Source organism: Ranitomeya imitator, chromosome 5 (assembly GCF_032444005.1).
Source record: "Ranitomeya imitator isolate aRanImi1 chromosome 5, aRanImi1.pri, whole genome shotgun sequence".
NCBI lineage: Eukaryota > Metazoa > Chordata > Amphibia > Anura > Dendrobatidae > Ranitomeya > Ranitomeya imitator.
Window position 1 is genome coordinate 524,870,841 of NC_091286.1, and position 18,177 is coordinate 524,889,017.

At 45.5% G+C, this 18,177-nt stretch overlaps 1 protein-coding gene across 2 annotated transcripts in view; it reads right to left on the reverse strand.

Moving 5' to 3' along the window:
* ATR (ATR serine/threonine kinase) overlaps nucleotides 1–18,177 on the reverse strand; it is a 251,380-nt gene that overhangs the window by 215,548 nt on the left and 17,655 nt on the right. For both annotated transcript variants that reach the window (XM_069727562.1, XM_069727561.1), the window contains exons 3-5: nucleotides 15,140–15,289; nucleotides 9,090–9,973; nucleotides 7,907–8,094 (exon numbers count right to left, since the gene is read on the reverse strand). In XM_069727562.1, coding sequence (XP_069583663.1) covers nucleotides 7,907–8,094; nucleotides 9,090–9,973; nucleotides 15,140–15,289 — 1,222 coding nt within the window. The remainder of the gene's footprint in view (nucleotides 1–7,906; nucleotides 8,095–9,089; nucleotides 9,974–15,139; nucleotides 15,290–18,177) is intronic.

Here is an 18,177-nt window from a genome sequence, read left to right on the forward strand (position 1 = left end):
TGCCATAAGTCGCAATCCGTCGAATTTAAAAAAAAAAAAAGATCCGGCGACTGATGCCACATGACCCGTTTTTCTCATAGACTTGTATTAGCGACGGATGGCCTCACGTTTCATCCACCGTTCGCCGGATCTGTCGAAAATTGTTTGTCCGGCAGCCGGAGACAACGGACATAGTAAAGTTTTTTGTGTCTGTCTAAAAAACGGACAGCGACCGTTGCCATCCATCGTTTGCTAGAATGGAAGCCTATGGAGCCGGATCCGTCAAATGATGGATTCCATTTTTTTAAACTGAGCACGCTCCGATTTTTTTAGGATCCAATTAGCGACATCAGCTAGTCGGATCCGGTGAAAAAACGGATCTGTCGCATCAGTTTTTCACAATCTGCGACAGATCCGTTTTTTTTCAAAATTCGACAGATTGCGACTGATGGCAAAAAACGGATGTGTGAAAGGGGCCCTAGTGTCCACAAGGCCATTTTACAACTGCAAGTAGGAGCCCAACTGGATTTACGATGGTTTTATTCAGCTTAGAGCAGCCTTTACCATCTTGCAACTTCAACTAGGATGGTAAACTGAAATGTAAATATTTATCAACATAAATGCTTAGCAGTCCATTTTATAACACCAGACTGGGAGGATCAACTGGACTTAAACTGGTATTAATCAGATTAGCAATGCAGAAGCTACAAATCCCACTAGAAGGATAACCTAAGTGATTAACTAACTTAAATGCCAAACAGCCAAAATTTTAACTCCAGACACCAAAGATTAAATGTACTTACAATAATTTCATTTGGGTTATGACAACCATGACCAACTTTAACTAGAAGCATAACTGAGACATAGATGTTAAATGCAGACCAGTTCAATATTCCACCCAAGTATGAGGGATTGAATGGAAATCTGTTGGACTCAGCAGCTACCCTCAAGACTGTATTTTATTAAGGCCCCCTTCCTTATTGTTTAATAGAATCACCACAGACCGACGGTATGATCCAAAAGTAATCCTTACCAATACCAGCAGGAGCGATAGTAAAGGGTAATGAAGCTTTGAGACAGTAGTGAAAACATAACTACAAGCCCTAAGTCGGCCGGATAACCAGGCAAAAAGGCACAGCCCCCAAAAGATGCACATTCCACTGAACGTCATACTCCACCAAAGGCCACATGAAGTCCCACCAGTGAGGCAAAGGCAGCCGAAGAGATCCCTAGACCTTAGGTGGCAGGCTATTCAACAACTACGAAACGTCCGGAAAACCTTCAGGCAGGCAAAACATGAGACATGGGGTGGCAGGCCCAACGCATCAGACATGGGGCAGCAGGCCCAACACACAAAACAAGACATGAGGCGGAGGTTCAACACACTAGACAGGAGGCCAGACGGCCCAACATACAAGACACAAGGCCAAACACTACTGATTTTCGAACACAGGTTCTGTTGACAAGACAAGTGCTTTAACCAACTAAGCCACAGCATGAAAACGAGAGATGCCAGGCCGCAAAGCTAAACGCCAGGCCGCAGGCCAAACAAGAAATGACAGGCTGCTAGACATGCGAGAATCACAAGGCCCCAAGCCAGACATCAAACATACAGTACAGACCAAAAGTTTGGACACACCTTCTCATTTAAAGATTTTTGAAGCTCATCAAGAGAATGCAAAGAGTGTGCAAAGGAGTCATCAAAGCAAAAGGTGGCTACTTTGAAGAACCTAGAATATGAGACATAATTTCAGTTGTTTCGAACTTTTATGTTATGTATATAATTCCACATGTGTTAATTCTTAGTTTTGATGCCTTCAGTGTGAATGTACAATTTTCATAGTCATGAAAATACAGAAACATCTTTAACCCCTTCATGACCCAGCCTATTTTGACCTTAATGACCTGGCCGTTTTTTGCAATTCTGACCAGTGTCCCTTTATGAGGTAATAACTCAGGAACGCTTCAACGGATCCTAGCGGTTCTGAGATTGTTTTTTCGTGACATATTGGGCTTCATGTTAGTGGTAAATTTAGGTCAATAAATTCTGCGTTTATTTGTGATAAAAACGGAAATTTGGCGAAAATTTTGAAAATTTCGCAATTTTCACATTTTGAATTTTTATTCTGTTAAACCAGAGAGTTATGTGACACAAAATAGTTAATAAATAACATTTCCCACATGTATACTTTACACCAGCACAATTTTGGAAACAACATTTTTTTTTGCTAGGAAGTTATAAGAGTTAAAATTTGACCAGCGATTTCTCATTTTTACAACGAAATTTACAAAACCATTTTTTTTAGGGACCACCTCACATTTGAAGTCAGTTTGAGGGGTCTATATGGATGAAAATACCCAAAAGTGACACCATTCTAAAAAATGCACCCCTCAAGGTACTCAAACCCACATTCCAGAAGTTTTTTAACCCTTCAGGTGCTTCACAGCAGCAGAAGCAACATGGAAGGAAAAAATGAACATTTAACTTTTTAGTCACAAAAATTATCTTTTAGCAACATTTTTTTTATTTTCCCAATGGTACAAGGAGAAACTGAACCACGAAAGTTGTTGTCCAATTTGTCCTGAGTACGCTGATACCTCATATGTGGGGGTAAACCAATGTTTGGGCGCACGGCAGGGCTTGGAAGGGAAGGAGCGCCATTTGACTTTTTGAATGAAAAATTGGCTCCACTCTTTAGCGGACACCATGTCACGTTTGGAGAGCCCCCGTGTGCCTAAAAATTGGAGCTCCCCCACACGTGACCCCATTTTGGAAACTAGACGCCCCAAGGAACTTATCTAGATGCATAGTGAGAACTTTGAACCCCCGGGGGCTTCACAAATTGATCCGTAAAAATGAAAAAGTACTTTTTTTTCACAAAAAAATTCTTTTAGCCTCAATTTTTTTCATTTTCACATGGGCAACAGGATAAAATGGATCCTAAAATTTGTTGGGCAATTTCTCATGAGTACACCGATACCTCACATGTGGAGGTAAACCACTGTTTGGGCACATGGTAAGGTTCGGAAGGGAAGGAGCGCCATTTGACTCTTTGAATGAAAAATTATCTCCATCGTTAGCGGACACCATGTCGTGTTTGGAGAGCCCCCGTGTGCCTAAACATTGGAGCTCCCCCACAAATGACCCCATTTTGGAAACTAGACCCCCCAAGGAACTTATCTAGATGCATATTGAGCACTTTAAACCCTCAGGTGCTTCACAAATTGATCTGTAAAAATGAAAAAGTACTTTTTTTTTTTCACAAAAAAATTCTTTTCGCCTCAGTTTTTCATTTTCACATGGGCAATAGGATAAAATGAATCCTAAAATTTGTTGGGCAATTTCTCCAGAGTACGCCGATACCTCATATGTGGGGGTAAACCACTGTTTGGGCACACGGCAGGGCTCGGAAGGGAAGGCGCGCCATTTGACTTTTTGAATGGAAAATTAGCTCCAATTGTTAGCGGACACCATGTCGCGTTTAGAGAGCCCCTGTGTGCCTATGCATTGGAGCTCCCCCACAAGTGACCCCATTTTGGAAACTAGACCCCCCAAGGAACTTATCTAGATGCATATTGAGCACTTTAAACCCCCAGGTGCTTCACAGAAGTTTATAATGCAGAGCCATGAAAATAAAAAATAATTTTTCTTTCCTCAAAAATGATTTTTAGCCTGGAATTTCCTATTTTGCCAAGGGTAATAGGAGAAATTGGACCGCAAATGTTGTTGTCCAGTTTGTCCTGAGTACGCTGATACCCCATATGTGGGGGTAAACCACTGTTTGGGCGCACGGCAGGGCTCGGAAGGGAAGGCACGCCAATTGGCTTTTTAAATGGAAAATTAGCTCCAATCATTAGCGGACACCATGTCACGTTTGGAGAGCCCCTGTGTGCCTAAACATTGGAGATCCCCCACATATGACCCCATTTTGGAAACTAGACCCCCAAAGGAACTAATCTAGATGTGTGGTGAGGACTTTGAACTTCCAAGTGCTTCACAGAAGTTTATAACGCAGAGCCATGAAAATAAAATAAAAATTTTATTTTCTCTAAAATGATCTTTTAGCCTGCAATTTATTATTTTCCCAAGGGTAACAGGAGAAATTTGACCCCAAAAGTTGTTGTACAGTTTCTCCTGAGTACGCTGATACCCCATATGTGGGGGTAAACCACAGTTTGGGCACATGTCGGGGCTCGAAAGTCAAGTAGTGACATTTTGAAATGCAGACTTTGATGGAATGCTCTGCGGGCGTTACGTTGCGTTTGCAGAGCCCCTGATGTGGCTAAACAGTAGAAACCCCCCACAAGTGACCCCATTTTAGAAACTAGACCCCGAAAGGAACTTATCTAGATGTGAGGTGAGCACTTTGAACCCCCAAGTGCTTCACAGAAGTTTATAACACAGAGCAGTGAAAATAATAAATACGTTTTCTTTCCTCAAAAATAATTTTTTAGCCCAGAATTTTTTATTTTCCCAAGGGTTACAGGAGAAATTGGACCCCAAAAGTTGTTGTCCAGTTTCTCCTGAGTACGCTGATACCCCATATGTGGGGGTAAACCACTGTTTGGGCACACGTCGGGGCTCAGAAGGGAAGTAGTGACTTTTGAAATGCAGACTTTGATGGAATGGTCTGCGGGCGTCACGTTGCGTTTGCAGAGCCCCTGGTGTGCCTAAACAGTAGAAACCCCCCACAAGTGACCCCATTTTGGAAACTAGACCCCCCAAGGAACTTATCTAGATATGTGGTGAGCACTTTGAACCCCCAAGTGCTTCACAGACGTTTACAACGCAGAGCCGTGAAAATAAAAAATCATTTTTCTTTCCTCAAAAATGATGTTTTAGCAAGCAATTTTTTATTTTCTCAAGGGTAACAGGAGAAATTGGACCCCAGTAATTGTTGCCCAGTTTGTCCTGAGTACGCTGATACCCCATATGTGGGGGTAAACCACTGTTTGGGCACATGTCGGGGCTCGGAAGTCAAGTAGTGACGTTTTGAAATGCAGACTTTGATGGAATGGTCTGCGGGCGTCACGTTGCGTTTGCAGAGCCCCTGGTGTGCCTAAACAGTAGAAACCCCCCACAAGTGACCCCATTTTGGAAACTAGACCCCCCAAGGAACTTATCTAGATATGTGGTGAGCACTTTGAACCCCCAAGTGCTTCACAGACGTTTACAACGCAGAGCCGTGAAAATAAAAAATCATTTTACTTTCCTCAAAAATGATGTTTTAGCAAGCAATTTTTTATTTTCTCAAGGGTAACAGGAGAAATTGGACCCCAGTAATTGTTGCCCAGTTTGTCCTGAGTACACTGATACCCCATATGTGGGGGTAAACCACTGTTTGGGCACACGTCGGGGCTCGGAAGGGAAGGAGCACCATTTGACTTTTTGAATAAAAGATTGGCTGGAATCAATGGTGGCGCCATGTTGCGTTTGGAGACCCCCTGATGTGCCTAAACAGTGGAAACCCCTCAATTCTTACGCCAACACACCCCTAACCCTTATCCCAACTGTAGCCGTAACCCTAACCACAACCCTAACCGCAACACACCCCTAACCACAACCCTAACCCCAACACACCCCTAACCCTAACCACAACCCTAATTCCAACCCAACCCTAACCCTAAGGCTATGTACCCACGTTGCGGATTCGTGTGAGATTTTTCCGCACCATTTTTGAAAAATCCGCGGGTAAAAGGCACTGCGTTTTACCTGCGGATTTCACCTGCGGATTCCTATTGAGGAATAGGTGTAAAACGCTGCGGAATCCGCACAAAGAATTGACATGCTGCGGAAAATACAACGCAGCGTTTCCGTGCGGTATTTTCCGCACCATGGGCACAGCGGATTTGGTTTTCCATAGGTTTACATGGTACTGTAAACCTGATGGAACACTGCTGCGGATCCGCAGCGGCCAATCCGCTGCGGATCCGCAGCCAAATCCGCACCGTGTGCACATAGCCTAATTCTAAAGGTATGTGCACACGCTTTGGAAAACGCTGCGGATCCGCAGCAGTTTCCCATGAGTTTACATTTCAATGTAAACCTATGGGAAACAAAAATCGCTGTACACATGCTGCGGAAAAACTGCACGGAAACGCAGCGGTTTACATTCCGCAGCATGTCACTTCTTTCTGCGGATTCCACAGCGGTTTTACAACTGCTCCAATAGAAAATCGCAGTTGTAAAACCGCAGTGAAATGCGCAGAAAAACCGCGGTAAATCTGCCATAAATCCGCAGCGGTTTAGCACTGCGGATTTATCAAATCCGCTGCAGAAAAATCCGCAGAGGACCAGAATACGTGTGCACATACCGAAACCCTAACCCTAACCCTACCCCTAACCCTACCCCTACCCCTAACCCTACCCCTAACCCTACCCCTACCCCTAACCCTACCCCTAACCCTAACCCTACCCCTAACCCTACCCCTAACCCTAACCCTAACCCTAGTTCTAACTCCAACCTTAGTGAAAAAAAAAAAAAATTCTTTATTTTATTATTGTCCCTATCTATGGGGGACAAATGGGGGGGGTCATTTACTGTTTTTTTATTTTGACCACTGTGATAGATTATATCACAGTGATCAAAATTCACATTGGAACGAATCTGCCGGCCGGCAGATTCGGCGGGCGCACTGCGCATGCGCCCGCCATTTTGGAACATGGCGGCGCTCGGGGAAGAAGACTGACGGACCCCGCCAGGATCGGTAAGTATAAGGGGGGGAGATCAGGGCACAGGGGGGGGAGATCAGGGCACGGGGGGGCGTCGGAGCACGGGGGGGGAGGGATCGGAGCATGGGGGAGAGTGATCGGTGTGCGGGCGGGTGGATCGGTGTGCAGGGGGGGGGGATCGGTGTGCAGGGGGGGTGGTTCGGAGCACGGGGGGGGATCGGAGTGCGGGGGGGTTTGATTGGAGCACGGGGGGGTGTGATTGGAGCACGGGGGAGCGGACAGGAGGACGGGGGAGCGGAGCACAGGACGGAGGGGAGCGGGCCACAGATCGGGGGGCTGGGGGGGCGATCGGAGGGGTGGGGTGGGGGCACATTAGTATTTCCAGCCATGGCCGATGATATTGCAGCATCGGCCATGGCTGGATTGTAATATTTCACCATTTTTTTAGGTGAAATATTACAAATCGCTCTGATTGGCAGTTTCACTTTCAACAGCCAATCAGAGCGATCGTAGCCACGAGGGGGTGAAGCCACCCCCCCTGGGCTAAACTACCACTCCCCCTGTCCCTGCAGATCGGGTGAAATGGGAGTTAACCCTTTCACCCGGCCTGCAGGGACGCGATCTTTCTGTGACACAGCATATGCGTCACAGGTCGGATTGGCACCGACTTTCATGACGCATACGCTGTGTCACAGGTCGGGAAGGGGTTAAATGAGGTGTGTCCAAACTTTTGGTCTGTACTGTAATTAGGTATTGAAGCATTAAATGTAGATTCTCCCAAAATGATATTAATATTTCAGCACCCATCTGGGCACCTGTACTCACTGCTCCACCCGTGTGCTCAATGCTCCTGCATCCAAAGGACAGGAAACCATAATGATGGAGGAAGTGGGAGTTGCCTTTTTTTGTGCTCTTGGTTTCCGAACCAGTGACAGTAATAAAATTAACTTTCTATAATGAGGGAGCATCTAGATTCCATTCTGTCTGTGGTTACCATTAAACCTTTTGCACAGAAGGATGTGACTACATGTTGGCACTAGGGTCCACATGTGGAGAGGAGGCTCTCGAGCTCAGGTACAGTAACAGAGCCAGCATCTGTCTCTAAAAACAGTGGCAATGCTGCCATGATTTTCTGATAGTGTATTTAAGTTGAATTGGTCACCAGTATGCACGAGCATCAGCAAATTCAAGTCTCCTATGGACTAAAAAAATAAGGTTAAAAAAAAGCAATGCTATGAATGTGATGACAATTACATGCCAGGCCGGCCAGGTTTCTTCTGCGTTTTTGCTGTTAAACTTAAGCGAGGCCTCTTCTCCTGAATCTCATCACTGCTGCTCCCGCCACCTTCAGACGAGCTGGGCGGCAGTGTAGGGGTCTGCAGCTGATGGAGGAAGTCCTCTCTTTCCTTCTGTAGAGCCACATACATAGAGGCCAGCAAGTACTGAGAGAAGAGCAAACACACATAAAATCATTAATGACCAATATAAAATAAAGCGCAATCAATAAAGACCCGACTAGCCCTCCCAGTAATGCTTGTATTTCATTATAATTTGTGTATCCATTTATCCTATGTGACCGACATTAACCTATATGACGCGTACGTGTATACATTAACCTATATGACGCGTACATGTATACATTAACCTATGTGACCAATTTGTGTATACGTTATGCATTATCCTATGTGACAGACATGTATACATTAACCTATGTGACCAATTTGTGTATACGTTATGCATTATCCTATGTGACAGACATGTGTATACATTATCCTGTGACAAGTACGTAGGTGTATACATTAACCTATGTGAAAAGTATGTGTATACATCATGCTATGACCAACACGTGTACATTATTCTAAATGACCTATATTTGTATACATTTCATTCTATATGACCGTTATCTGTGTATATTTTATTCTATATGGCTGATATAAGAATGATTTAAGATAATTCTCAAGATCTTGAGTGAGTAAAATTGGAAAGTGTTTGTAAAGACTTTTAGTATTTTTTTCTTATTAAAAATCCTCTCTACTCCTAAGAAGGAAGTTTTATTGTTTACTGCTCATTGCCTAGGTTACTGACCACCTCTGCAGTCTATCAGTGGTGGCCACTCTCCTGTGTAAGGAGTGCAGCTCTTACAAGCTCTTTGCTCTAAAGCTTGTAAGTGCGGCTCTGCAGCTGGCTGGATCCAGCCCTTGCACTCTTCTCATGCTAGAGATACAGCTGCTTCATTTAGGAGCAGTTGCGTACAATTCAGGCCAGACATGCGACCATACTGCTGGCCCGATCTATCAGTCAGGAGCGCACCAAACCCCCCGACAAGCAGTAACTCAGGAGGCTGGGGAGCAGTGTGCTCCTGAAGACAATGCAAGCGGAGACAAGCATTGTAACAAATATGCCTGGAGCCTTGCCTTACAGTAATAACATTTCTTACCATTTGCTGACTCTGATTTCCTAGGACATCAACAAAGGCCTTGCAGATACGACGGACATGATCACTGCGGACCTCATTAGCAGATTCATAACCTGGAGGTACAATGGTCAGAAAGTACTCTACTATACGACAAAGTGCTTCTCTTAATGTGCCTGACTGGACAACCTTCAAGATACCACCTTCAAACATAAGTGCTAGCTTGTTCAGCAGAATATTAAGGTAGACAGGTTGTATGTTTACATACGACTCCGGCTCAGGAGGAAACAAAACCTTCACTACATCCAGTAGTGGAACGTCAAATAACAATTGTTCGTCTACATCCATGTCATTAATATACGCCAGCATCCCAAAAAATACAGTGAAGAAAAGGTGTGCAGCCTGCTCTGGTGGTCCTCCCAAAATGATGAGCTCCTTTACAAAATGTAATGCCAACACTTTCAGCTCTGAACCCCCGTAGTCTAACAAAGAACATCCAATCCCCCAAAGGACCAGGTCCTGTCTTTGAAAATAAAAAGCAGAGATGTCAGCAACATAGTCAGTCAGGACCATTAACATGGTTGTTTCTAGTGACTCCACTTGCTGTAAATTCGTCAATTGAAAAGGAGCGGGCCTCAGATTTGCCTGGCTCTCCATACCAATGCATAAGAACCTGCTGAAAGATGACGGCCACTCTGCAGACCCCGCCAAGCTTTCTTTGTGCAAATGAATGAGATCTTCAAATAGATGCAGAAAATCACTTGTAAGTTTGCCAAACACAGATGGACTTTTATTTCTGAAAAGGAACAGCAGCGAATGTAAGACGCCAGCAATTTTCTTGTGTAAGGGTTTGCAGCTTGGGGTAGCAGCAATCCGGAGAAGCCTGGTGATTATCCAATTGCTGAACTCTGGTAGGAAGAAAACACATTGGGGACTTCAGTGTCATGCGTGGTTAGAGTACATGCAATGTACACCCTTATAAAGTTAACTTTATCCAATGTATCTGTGATTGAAAATATTCTAGTCTTTTGGAGTCCACAGCTCTTATGCTGACCTACGTGCTTCCATGTTGCGTCTACAGCAGAGTATTTCTCTTTCAGAAAACTATTTTTTTCCCCACTAGTCAATTTGTATATTTGATAGCCTTTTGATAGATTAAGCTAGAAGAAGGGGAAAGGACGGAATTATTTTTATAGGCCAGTCAATCTCACTGCTGTCAATACGGCCTTCACAATAATAATGTATGAATCATGAGTATGTGGCAGGAGGATCAGAGCGAGCAGATTGTCCACAGCCAGCCACCCATAAAGTACAAGCACCTATGGAATACATAACGGAGAAATGGGCATGTAAAAGGGAGGTTTATAAGACTAATTAACCAGAGCATTTCCTGCTCTTATAGCTCATCAAGGTGGTCACTGGAATTACTAATAGAAATGCATTAGATAATATCTCTACTAGTGATGAGCGCGTGTAACATAGTAACATAGTTAGTAAGGCCGAAAAAAGACATTTGTCCATCCAGTTCAGCCTATGTGTACTTGTTGCTCGGGTTCTCCTGAGCACGCTCGGGGAACCTCCGAATATTTGTTAGTGTTCGGAGATTTAGTTTTCATCGCCGCAGCTGAATGATTTACAGCTATTAGCCAGGCTGAGTACATGTGGGGGTTGCCTGGTTGCTAGGGAATCCCCACATGTAATCAAGCTGTCTAGTAGCTGTAAATCATGCTGCTGAGGCAATGAAAACTAAATCTCCGAGCAGTCAAATGTCACGCTCACGCCCTGACTGGTGGGCGTGAGCTCGGGGGGTTTGTGGCCCCACTGAGCCACAAACCAGACTACCCTGGAAGGGGCGTGACTATGACAGCTGCCTGGGTTTTCACTGGAGCCTCTGATGGTGAGGTCAGGCTTGTGCAGCAGGCAGCTGCCAGGTGCTACTCCAGGGTGGTGTCTGGCTGTGGTTGCTGATCCCACTTGGGAGACAGGAACACCTGGATTGGTGCGGGCATTAGGCAGGACTGGCAGAAGAGCACGGCTGGAACACAGACGAGTAGGCTGGCACGGCTGAGACAGGACTGGCAGAGACACGGCAGAGAACTCAGGGCTGGCAGAGACACCGCAGGAAACAGGACTGGCTAGGACAGCAGGAACACAGGACTGGAAGGCAGGGCAGGAACGGCAGGACTGGTAGGAACACAGGATTGGGAGGCACTGCAGAGAACACAGGACTGGAAGGCAGGGCAGGAACGGCAGGACTGGTAGGAACACAGGATTGGGAGGCACTGCAGAGAACACAGGACTGGAAGGCAGGGCAGGAACGGCAGGACTGGCAGGAACACAGGATACACAGGACTGGTTGATGTGGTCTATGAATCAGGCTGCACTCAGATGACACCCGAGTGCAGTCCTATTGTGAGTGTGATGAAGGAACAGGTAGGGACCTGTACACACAAGATGCAGGTACGGAAACAAGCCAGAAGGAAAGGAGAATGAAGGAACAGGTAGGGACCTGTTCACACAGGAGGACCAAGTAACAAGTAGAAGGTGGAACTAAGAGAAGAGAAGGAGAAGGCAGAGCCAAGGGCGGAGCCGCAAGAGGCGGAGACGCTGGAGGCGGAGCCAAGAGCGGAGACGCTGGAGGCGGAGCCAAGAGCGGAGACGCTGGAGGCGGAGACGCTGGAGGCGGAGCCAAGAGCGGAGACGCTGGAGGCGGAGCCAAGAGCGGAGACGCTGGAGGCGGAGCCAAGAGCGGAGACGCTGGAGGCGGAGCCAAAAGCAGAGACAGAGCCAAGTGCAGAAACACAGGAGGCGGAGCCAGATAGTACCGCAAAGAGCGGAGCCAGATAGAACCGCAAAGAGCGGAGCCACAGAGCAAAGCCGGGGAGGGCGAAGCAAGGTCTGAGTGCGGAGTGTAAGCAGACAGAAAACACAAGGAAAGAAAGCAGGGAAGGAAGCCACAGAAAAGGAGACCGAGAAAAGACAAAGTACAGACAAGGCAATAAAACAAGACACAGGGACAAAGACACAGGGACCAGGATATTCTGCCTCCTGGAGGGCGGACTACAAGAACAAGGCAAAAGCACAGAGAAAAGCTCAGAGGGAGTAACTCAGAGCAAGGCCAGGCAAACTCAGCAGCTAAACACTAACTGAGCTAACACATTGCACAGGCCCAGACCACAGGGTGGAGCTGCACTATATACAGGAGGCCTCTTGGTAATTGGTCAGGAACTGATTGGACAGGTGCACCTGATTCCTATAAGAACCAGAGAGTTCAGGCGCCGGCCCCCTATACACATAGCCATGAGGCATGCAGAGAGCAAACACACAGAACATGGAGCTGGCATTAAAGAGAGAGCACATCATGGTCTGGAGCAGTGGGTAAGATTGTGTGAGAGATGTGAGGCCATGCTGTGATGCCAGCAGAGTTGTTACATCAAATACTCGGAGGTCACCCGAGCGTGCTCAAGAAAACCCGAGCAACAAGTACACTCGCTCATCACTCATCTCTACATGTTCCTGGCTTCCACAACAGCTGACTGACTGATTGAGCCAGGGGAAGAGGCCGCCTGTCAGATCACATCTCTGGGCACCTGCTGTTGTGGAAATGTTAGATTACATAGAGGCCATTTCAATAAATGGCCTTCTTAGGCTGCGCTCGGACATCCATTTTCTGTGATTTTAAGTTCTGTGGATAGAACATGTCCAGTTTTGATTGGGGTCACTGATCAAAATTACTAATATAACTGTATGGGACAGTGAAAATTAGGGACACCACTTAGATGCCATCTGTGTGGTCTGTGTAAAGGTACCTTCACACTAAACGACGCTGCAGCGATCCAGACAACGATTCGGATCGCTGCAGCGTCGCTGTTTGGTCGCTGGAGAGCTGTCACACAGACCGGTCTCCAGCGACCAACGATGCCGGTAACCAGGGTAAACATCGGGTTACTAAGTGCAGGGCCGCGCTTAGTAACCTGATGTTTACCCTGGATACCATCCTAAAAGTAAAGAAAAAACAAACACTACATACTTACCTTCCGCTGTCTGTCCCCGGCGCTGTGCTTCTCTGTACTGGCTGTGAGCACAACGGCCAGAAAGCACAGCGGTGACGTCACCGCTCTGCTTTCCGGCCGCTGTGCTCACAGTGAGTGCAGGAAAGCACAGCGCCGAGGACAGACAGCGGTAGGTAAGTATGTAGTGTTTGTTTTTTTTACTTTTAGGATGGTAACCAGGGCAAATATCGGGTTACTAAGCGCGGCCCTGCGCTTAGTAACCCGATGTTTACCCTGGTTACCAGCAAAGACATCGCTGAATCGGTGTCACACACGCCGATTCAGCGATGTCAGCGGGAGAGCCTGCCACCAAATAAAGTGCTGGCCTTCTAGCCCCGACCAACGACATCACAGCAGGATTCTGATCGCTGCTGCGTGTCACACTGAACGATATCGCTAGCCAGGACGCTGCAACGTCACGGATCGCTAGCGATATCGTTTAGTGTGAAGGTACCTTAACAGTATATTGGATAGGAGAAACTTTGTCATCTATTTATTTTATCAATTAGAATCACTGAAGAAACACTGGTGGTAAAAACTGACCCACAGACCTAACACTGATAAATAATGGTTTGCGTTTTCACGTACATAAAAACATCTGAAAGTGGCCTTGTAATACAATGAAGGCTCAATTCCAAGAACAGGAACTGCTCCTTAACAGCGTCTCTCCAAGTCCATCACACAAAAATTGAAGAAAAAAAAAAGCTATATAGGCTATCATATAGGGGTTTAAACCCCTAAAAAATTCATAATGATGTTGTAGATTTTAGTAAATGTGTTTTATAGGAAAACTGTTTTATGACATATGTAAATGAGGGGGTTTCAGTGCAGCCATGGCATGGCCAATGGCTTGGTGCACCTTTCCACCCCCTCAATTACAGTACCCCACCCCTCTTCTTGTGGTGATTGGCAGAACTTGCATTGGAGAGTGGTCTGATCTAACTCACCAGCCCTGTATATACTGATCCTAGAGTGGCCGAGCTTCTCTATAGACAGTGTAAGTACATGCAAGGCTGAGTTTTCTCCGTCTCCTGTGTATAGCAGCCATTTGCAGCACACAGAATTACAACGCAGCCGATGATAAGGAGAGGGAGAGGAGTATGAACACAATTTTAGCATGTGCATAATCTCCCCTTCTTCGCCTGCACGCAGTGGTCGCATGTTGCAAGAGAGAGATGAGAACTCTGCCCCTGACACACCGACGCTGTGTATGCGGACGCCCGGCCCCTCTAAATGTCAGTATGCTCAGGGCACGCGAGTCAGATCAGACAGTGCTCCAAAGCAAGCGCATGGAAAACACATTTACTAAAATCTAAAGTAACAGTGTGATTTTATAGTGACTAAGTTCCCTATATAAAAGGTTTAAGTAGTTCAATTTCAGTTTTGGTGGTGACAAACTCCCATTTAAAAGGAAGTGAGGAAACAGATTAAGACTAGTGATGAGCGAATATACTCGTTACTCGAGTATATTCGCTCGGGTGTCCTCCGAGTATTTTTTAGTGCTCGGAGATTTAGTTTTCTTCGCCGCAGCTGAATGATTTACATCTGTTAGCCAGCATAAGTACATGTGGGGGTTGCCTGGTTTCTAGGGAATCCCCACATGTAATCAAGCTGGCTAGTAGCTTTAAATCATCCAGCTGCGGCGAAGAAAACTAAATCTCCGAGCACTAAAAAATACTCGGACGACACCCGAGCGTGCTCGAGAAATCTCGAGTAACGAGTATATTCGCTCATCACTAATTAAAACGCTAAAATACATGGCAATATTAATTGAGAAGCTGAAAAATTACAAATCAAAAACAACTTTCGTGCAATGTCATTTATGTGACAGAGAAAACAATACTACACTTTTTAGAGAAATAGAAAAAAAAAGGAGGTACAAGTAAGTCATACTAAAATTGTGCAAATGTCGCATGTAACATCAAAAATGGCTCCAAGACTGCTGACTGGAATATATCTTCCATGCTATTACGGATTTTTTAAATCAGTAAATAAAGTTTGCATTATAAAGTAGCAACCTACCAATACAGCTGTGATCTGCTTCATGGGACCGAGAGCCATGGATGGAATTGACAAACATACGAGGGGATGACCTCATGATCTGCTGAATGAAGTCCAGCAACATTACTGAACTTGGTTGATACTCTGTATTTTTTGACAGCTCAACAGCCACTAGAGAAAAAACAAACACAAATGATTCCCTCTTTGCAAATCCCTTCACTGGCTCCCAATTTCCCAGCGTATCCAGTTTAAATTACTAACACTGACCTACAAAGCCATCCATAATCTTTCTCCTCCGTATATTTCCACACTAATCTCTCAATATCTTCCCTCACGTAATCTCCGGTCCTCCCAAGACCTCCTCCACTCCTCTACGCTTATTCGCTCCTCACTCAATCGCCTCCAAGACTTCTCCCGAATATCCCCCATCCTCTGGAATTCTGTGCCCCAACACATCCGGTTATCCACTACTTTCGGATCCTTCAAAAGAAACCTGAAAACCCACCTCTTCAAGAAAGCTGACAGCCCGTAATGACCACACGGCCACCTCAACACCATCGGAGCTACTGCAACCCTCGACCTACTGTCTCCTTCCCCATAATCCTGTAGAATGTAAGCCCGCAAGGGCAGGGTCCTCGCCCCTCTGTATCAGTATGTCATTGTTAGTTTTGTTTACTGTAAGTGATATTTGTATTTTGATGTAACCCCTTCTCATGTACAGCACCATGGAATTAATGGTGCTATATAAATAAATAATAATAATAATAATAATAAAAATGAATGTTAAAGGGAACCTGTCACCCCGTTTTTTGAGATTGAGCTATAAATACTGTTAAATAGGGCCTGCGCTGTGTGTTCCTATAGTGTATGTAGTGTACCCCGATTCCCCATGTACGCTGAGAAATAACTTACCAAAGTCGCCGTTTTCGCCTGTCAATCAGGCTGGTCAGGTCGGGAGGGCGTGGTGACATCGCTGGTTCTTCCTCAGCTTTACGTTGGTGGCGTAGTGGTGAAGACACAGCGCGTGATCTGCGCTGTCATCCCTTTCGTCGGTGGGGGCGGCCATCTTCCTGGGGCCGCACGTGCGCAGATCGAGTGCTCTGCTGCACGGGGCTTCAGGAAAATGGCCGCGGGATGCCGCGCGTGCGCATTAGAGATCGCGGCGGCCATTTTCCCAAAGCCGAGTTTGCATCTCGGCTTTGGGAAAATGGCCGCCGCGATCTCTAATGCGCACGCGCGGCATCCCGCGGCCATTTTCCTGAAGCCCCGTGCAGCAGAGCACTCGATCTGCGCACGCGCGGCCCCAAGAAGATGGCCGCCCCCACCGACGAAAGGGATGACAGCGCAGATCGCGCGCTGTGTCTTCACCACTACGCCACTACGCCACCAACGTAAAGCTGAGGAAGAACCTGCGATGTCACCACGCCCTCCCGACCTGACCAGCCTGATTGACAGGCGAAAACGGCGACTTTGGTAAGTTATTTCTCAGCATACATGGGGAATCGGGGTACACTACATACACTATAGGAACACACAGCGCAGGCCCTATTTAACAGTATTTATAGCTCAATCTCAAAAAACGGGGTGACAGGTTCCCTTTAACAGAAGACTTCATGTGAGTTTATCATGCACTATCCCTCAAATTGTTTGGATTTTTCACAAAATGTAGGTGCCAATTCATAGTTTCTTCTTTTTTTAAAGTGACTTTTCATTTTTGCCTTGTGGTTTTTGTTGCCGATTTTGTACTGAATTCTTCTTCAAAATGGTGCAAGTGTGTTGATGAATTTTATGTAAAATCAAAGATGCTCTTTTTGTCTTTCAGGCTCATTTTAAAAGCAGAAATTTGTATAATCTTTTAAAATGGCATCAACTGTGCGGAAATAGCCTACACAATGTAGCACAGCTCTTAGACAATGCATGGAGCGGGCGTCAAGCATGTGCACCGAAACTTAACCAAGAAGGGGTTGTGCAGAGCCAAATTATCATGGGTCCACAGATCATTATTTCCAATCATATGGATGTGTTATGGTCACAATCACACTTCATTTATCAGTTATGTTCCCTTATGGTCTATTTTTCACACCATGGTCTATTCTGATAAAGTCACAACATACTGTGATCTAGCCAGAACATAGTCATTTCATACAGTGATGTTTTTTTCTTTTATATCCGTCTTACTACTGGACGGATGTTAGAATGGTATGTATCTTTACTTACAAGCTAGGTTTCCTCGCAATGATGTCATAATGACTTGTGTATTATTGTAACGCCATGTTTTACATTAACAAATTATTGACAAAACAGGACTTGTTATCACTAATACAATGTCTTCTATTGATGTCACAGCAGTCATTGCTTTAATGGTAATCTGATTCTCTATACTATCGATGTCACATCGGTCTCTCTCTCACGGTATGGCAACTGACGCTGTATCCAACTTCTCAGCTAATTGTGCCCCTTTTCACATCCCTCTTGTCAAAGTATTGGGTCAGACCATGTGCTTAGCTCAAATAAAACAATTAGGAGTATTTAATTGCTTCAGGACCACCCAACAGAAATAAACATCGGGGTGATCATTGCTGAGCAAGTAGCTGAAAGATCGTGGAGCTGGGAACCGGCTGTTAGATAATGCTGGACCCCCAATGAGAAAGCAAAAATGGCTTATTACCACCTCTGCCTTTCCAGTCTCTATACATACACAAGGCTGAACAAGTGCTGTGAATACAGTATAAGACGCCCTAACAGCGCTTCCTCCTCTAGTCACAGGGATCATGTGATTGCTGGGTGCCAGGAGGAGCAAGGTATGTTGGGTCCTAGACCCAGATCAGCTCAGCAGTTTAAGAAGGAGGCTGGATTTGCCCTGTAAGTGCGGGTTATATTACAGCCCCAGTTACAGGAAAACAAGATATATAAATGTATTTAAATGTTACCTTTTATGACCTAATGTGGGCACAATATTTGAAATAAATAAAAAACAATGTAATGAAAAAGCAATAAAAAAAAAAAAAGCCACTGCCAGTCCAAATCGCAGTTCCTAACTTTGGGGTCATTCCACATCA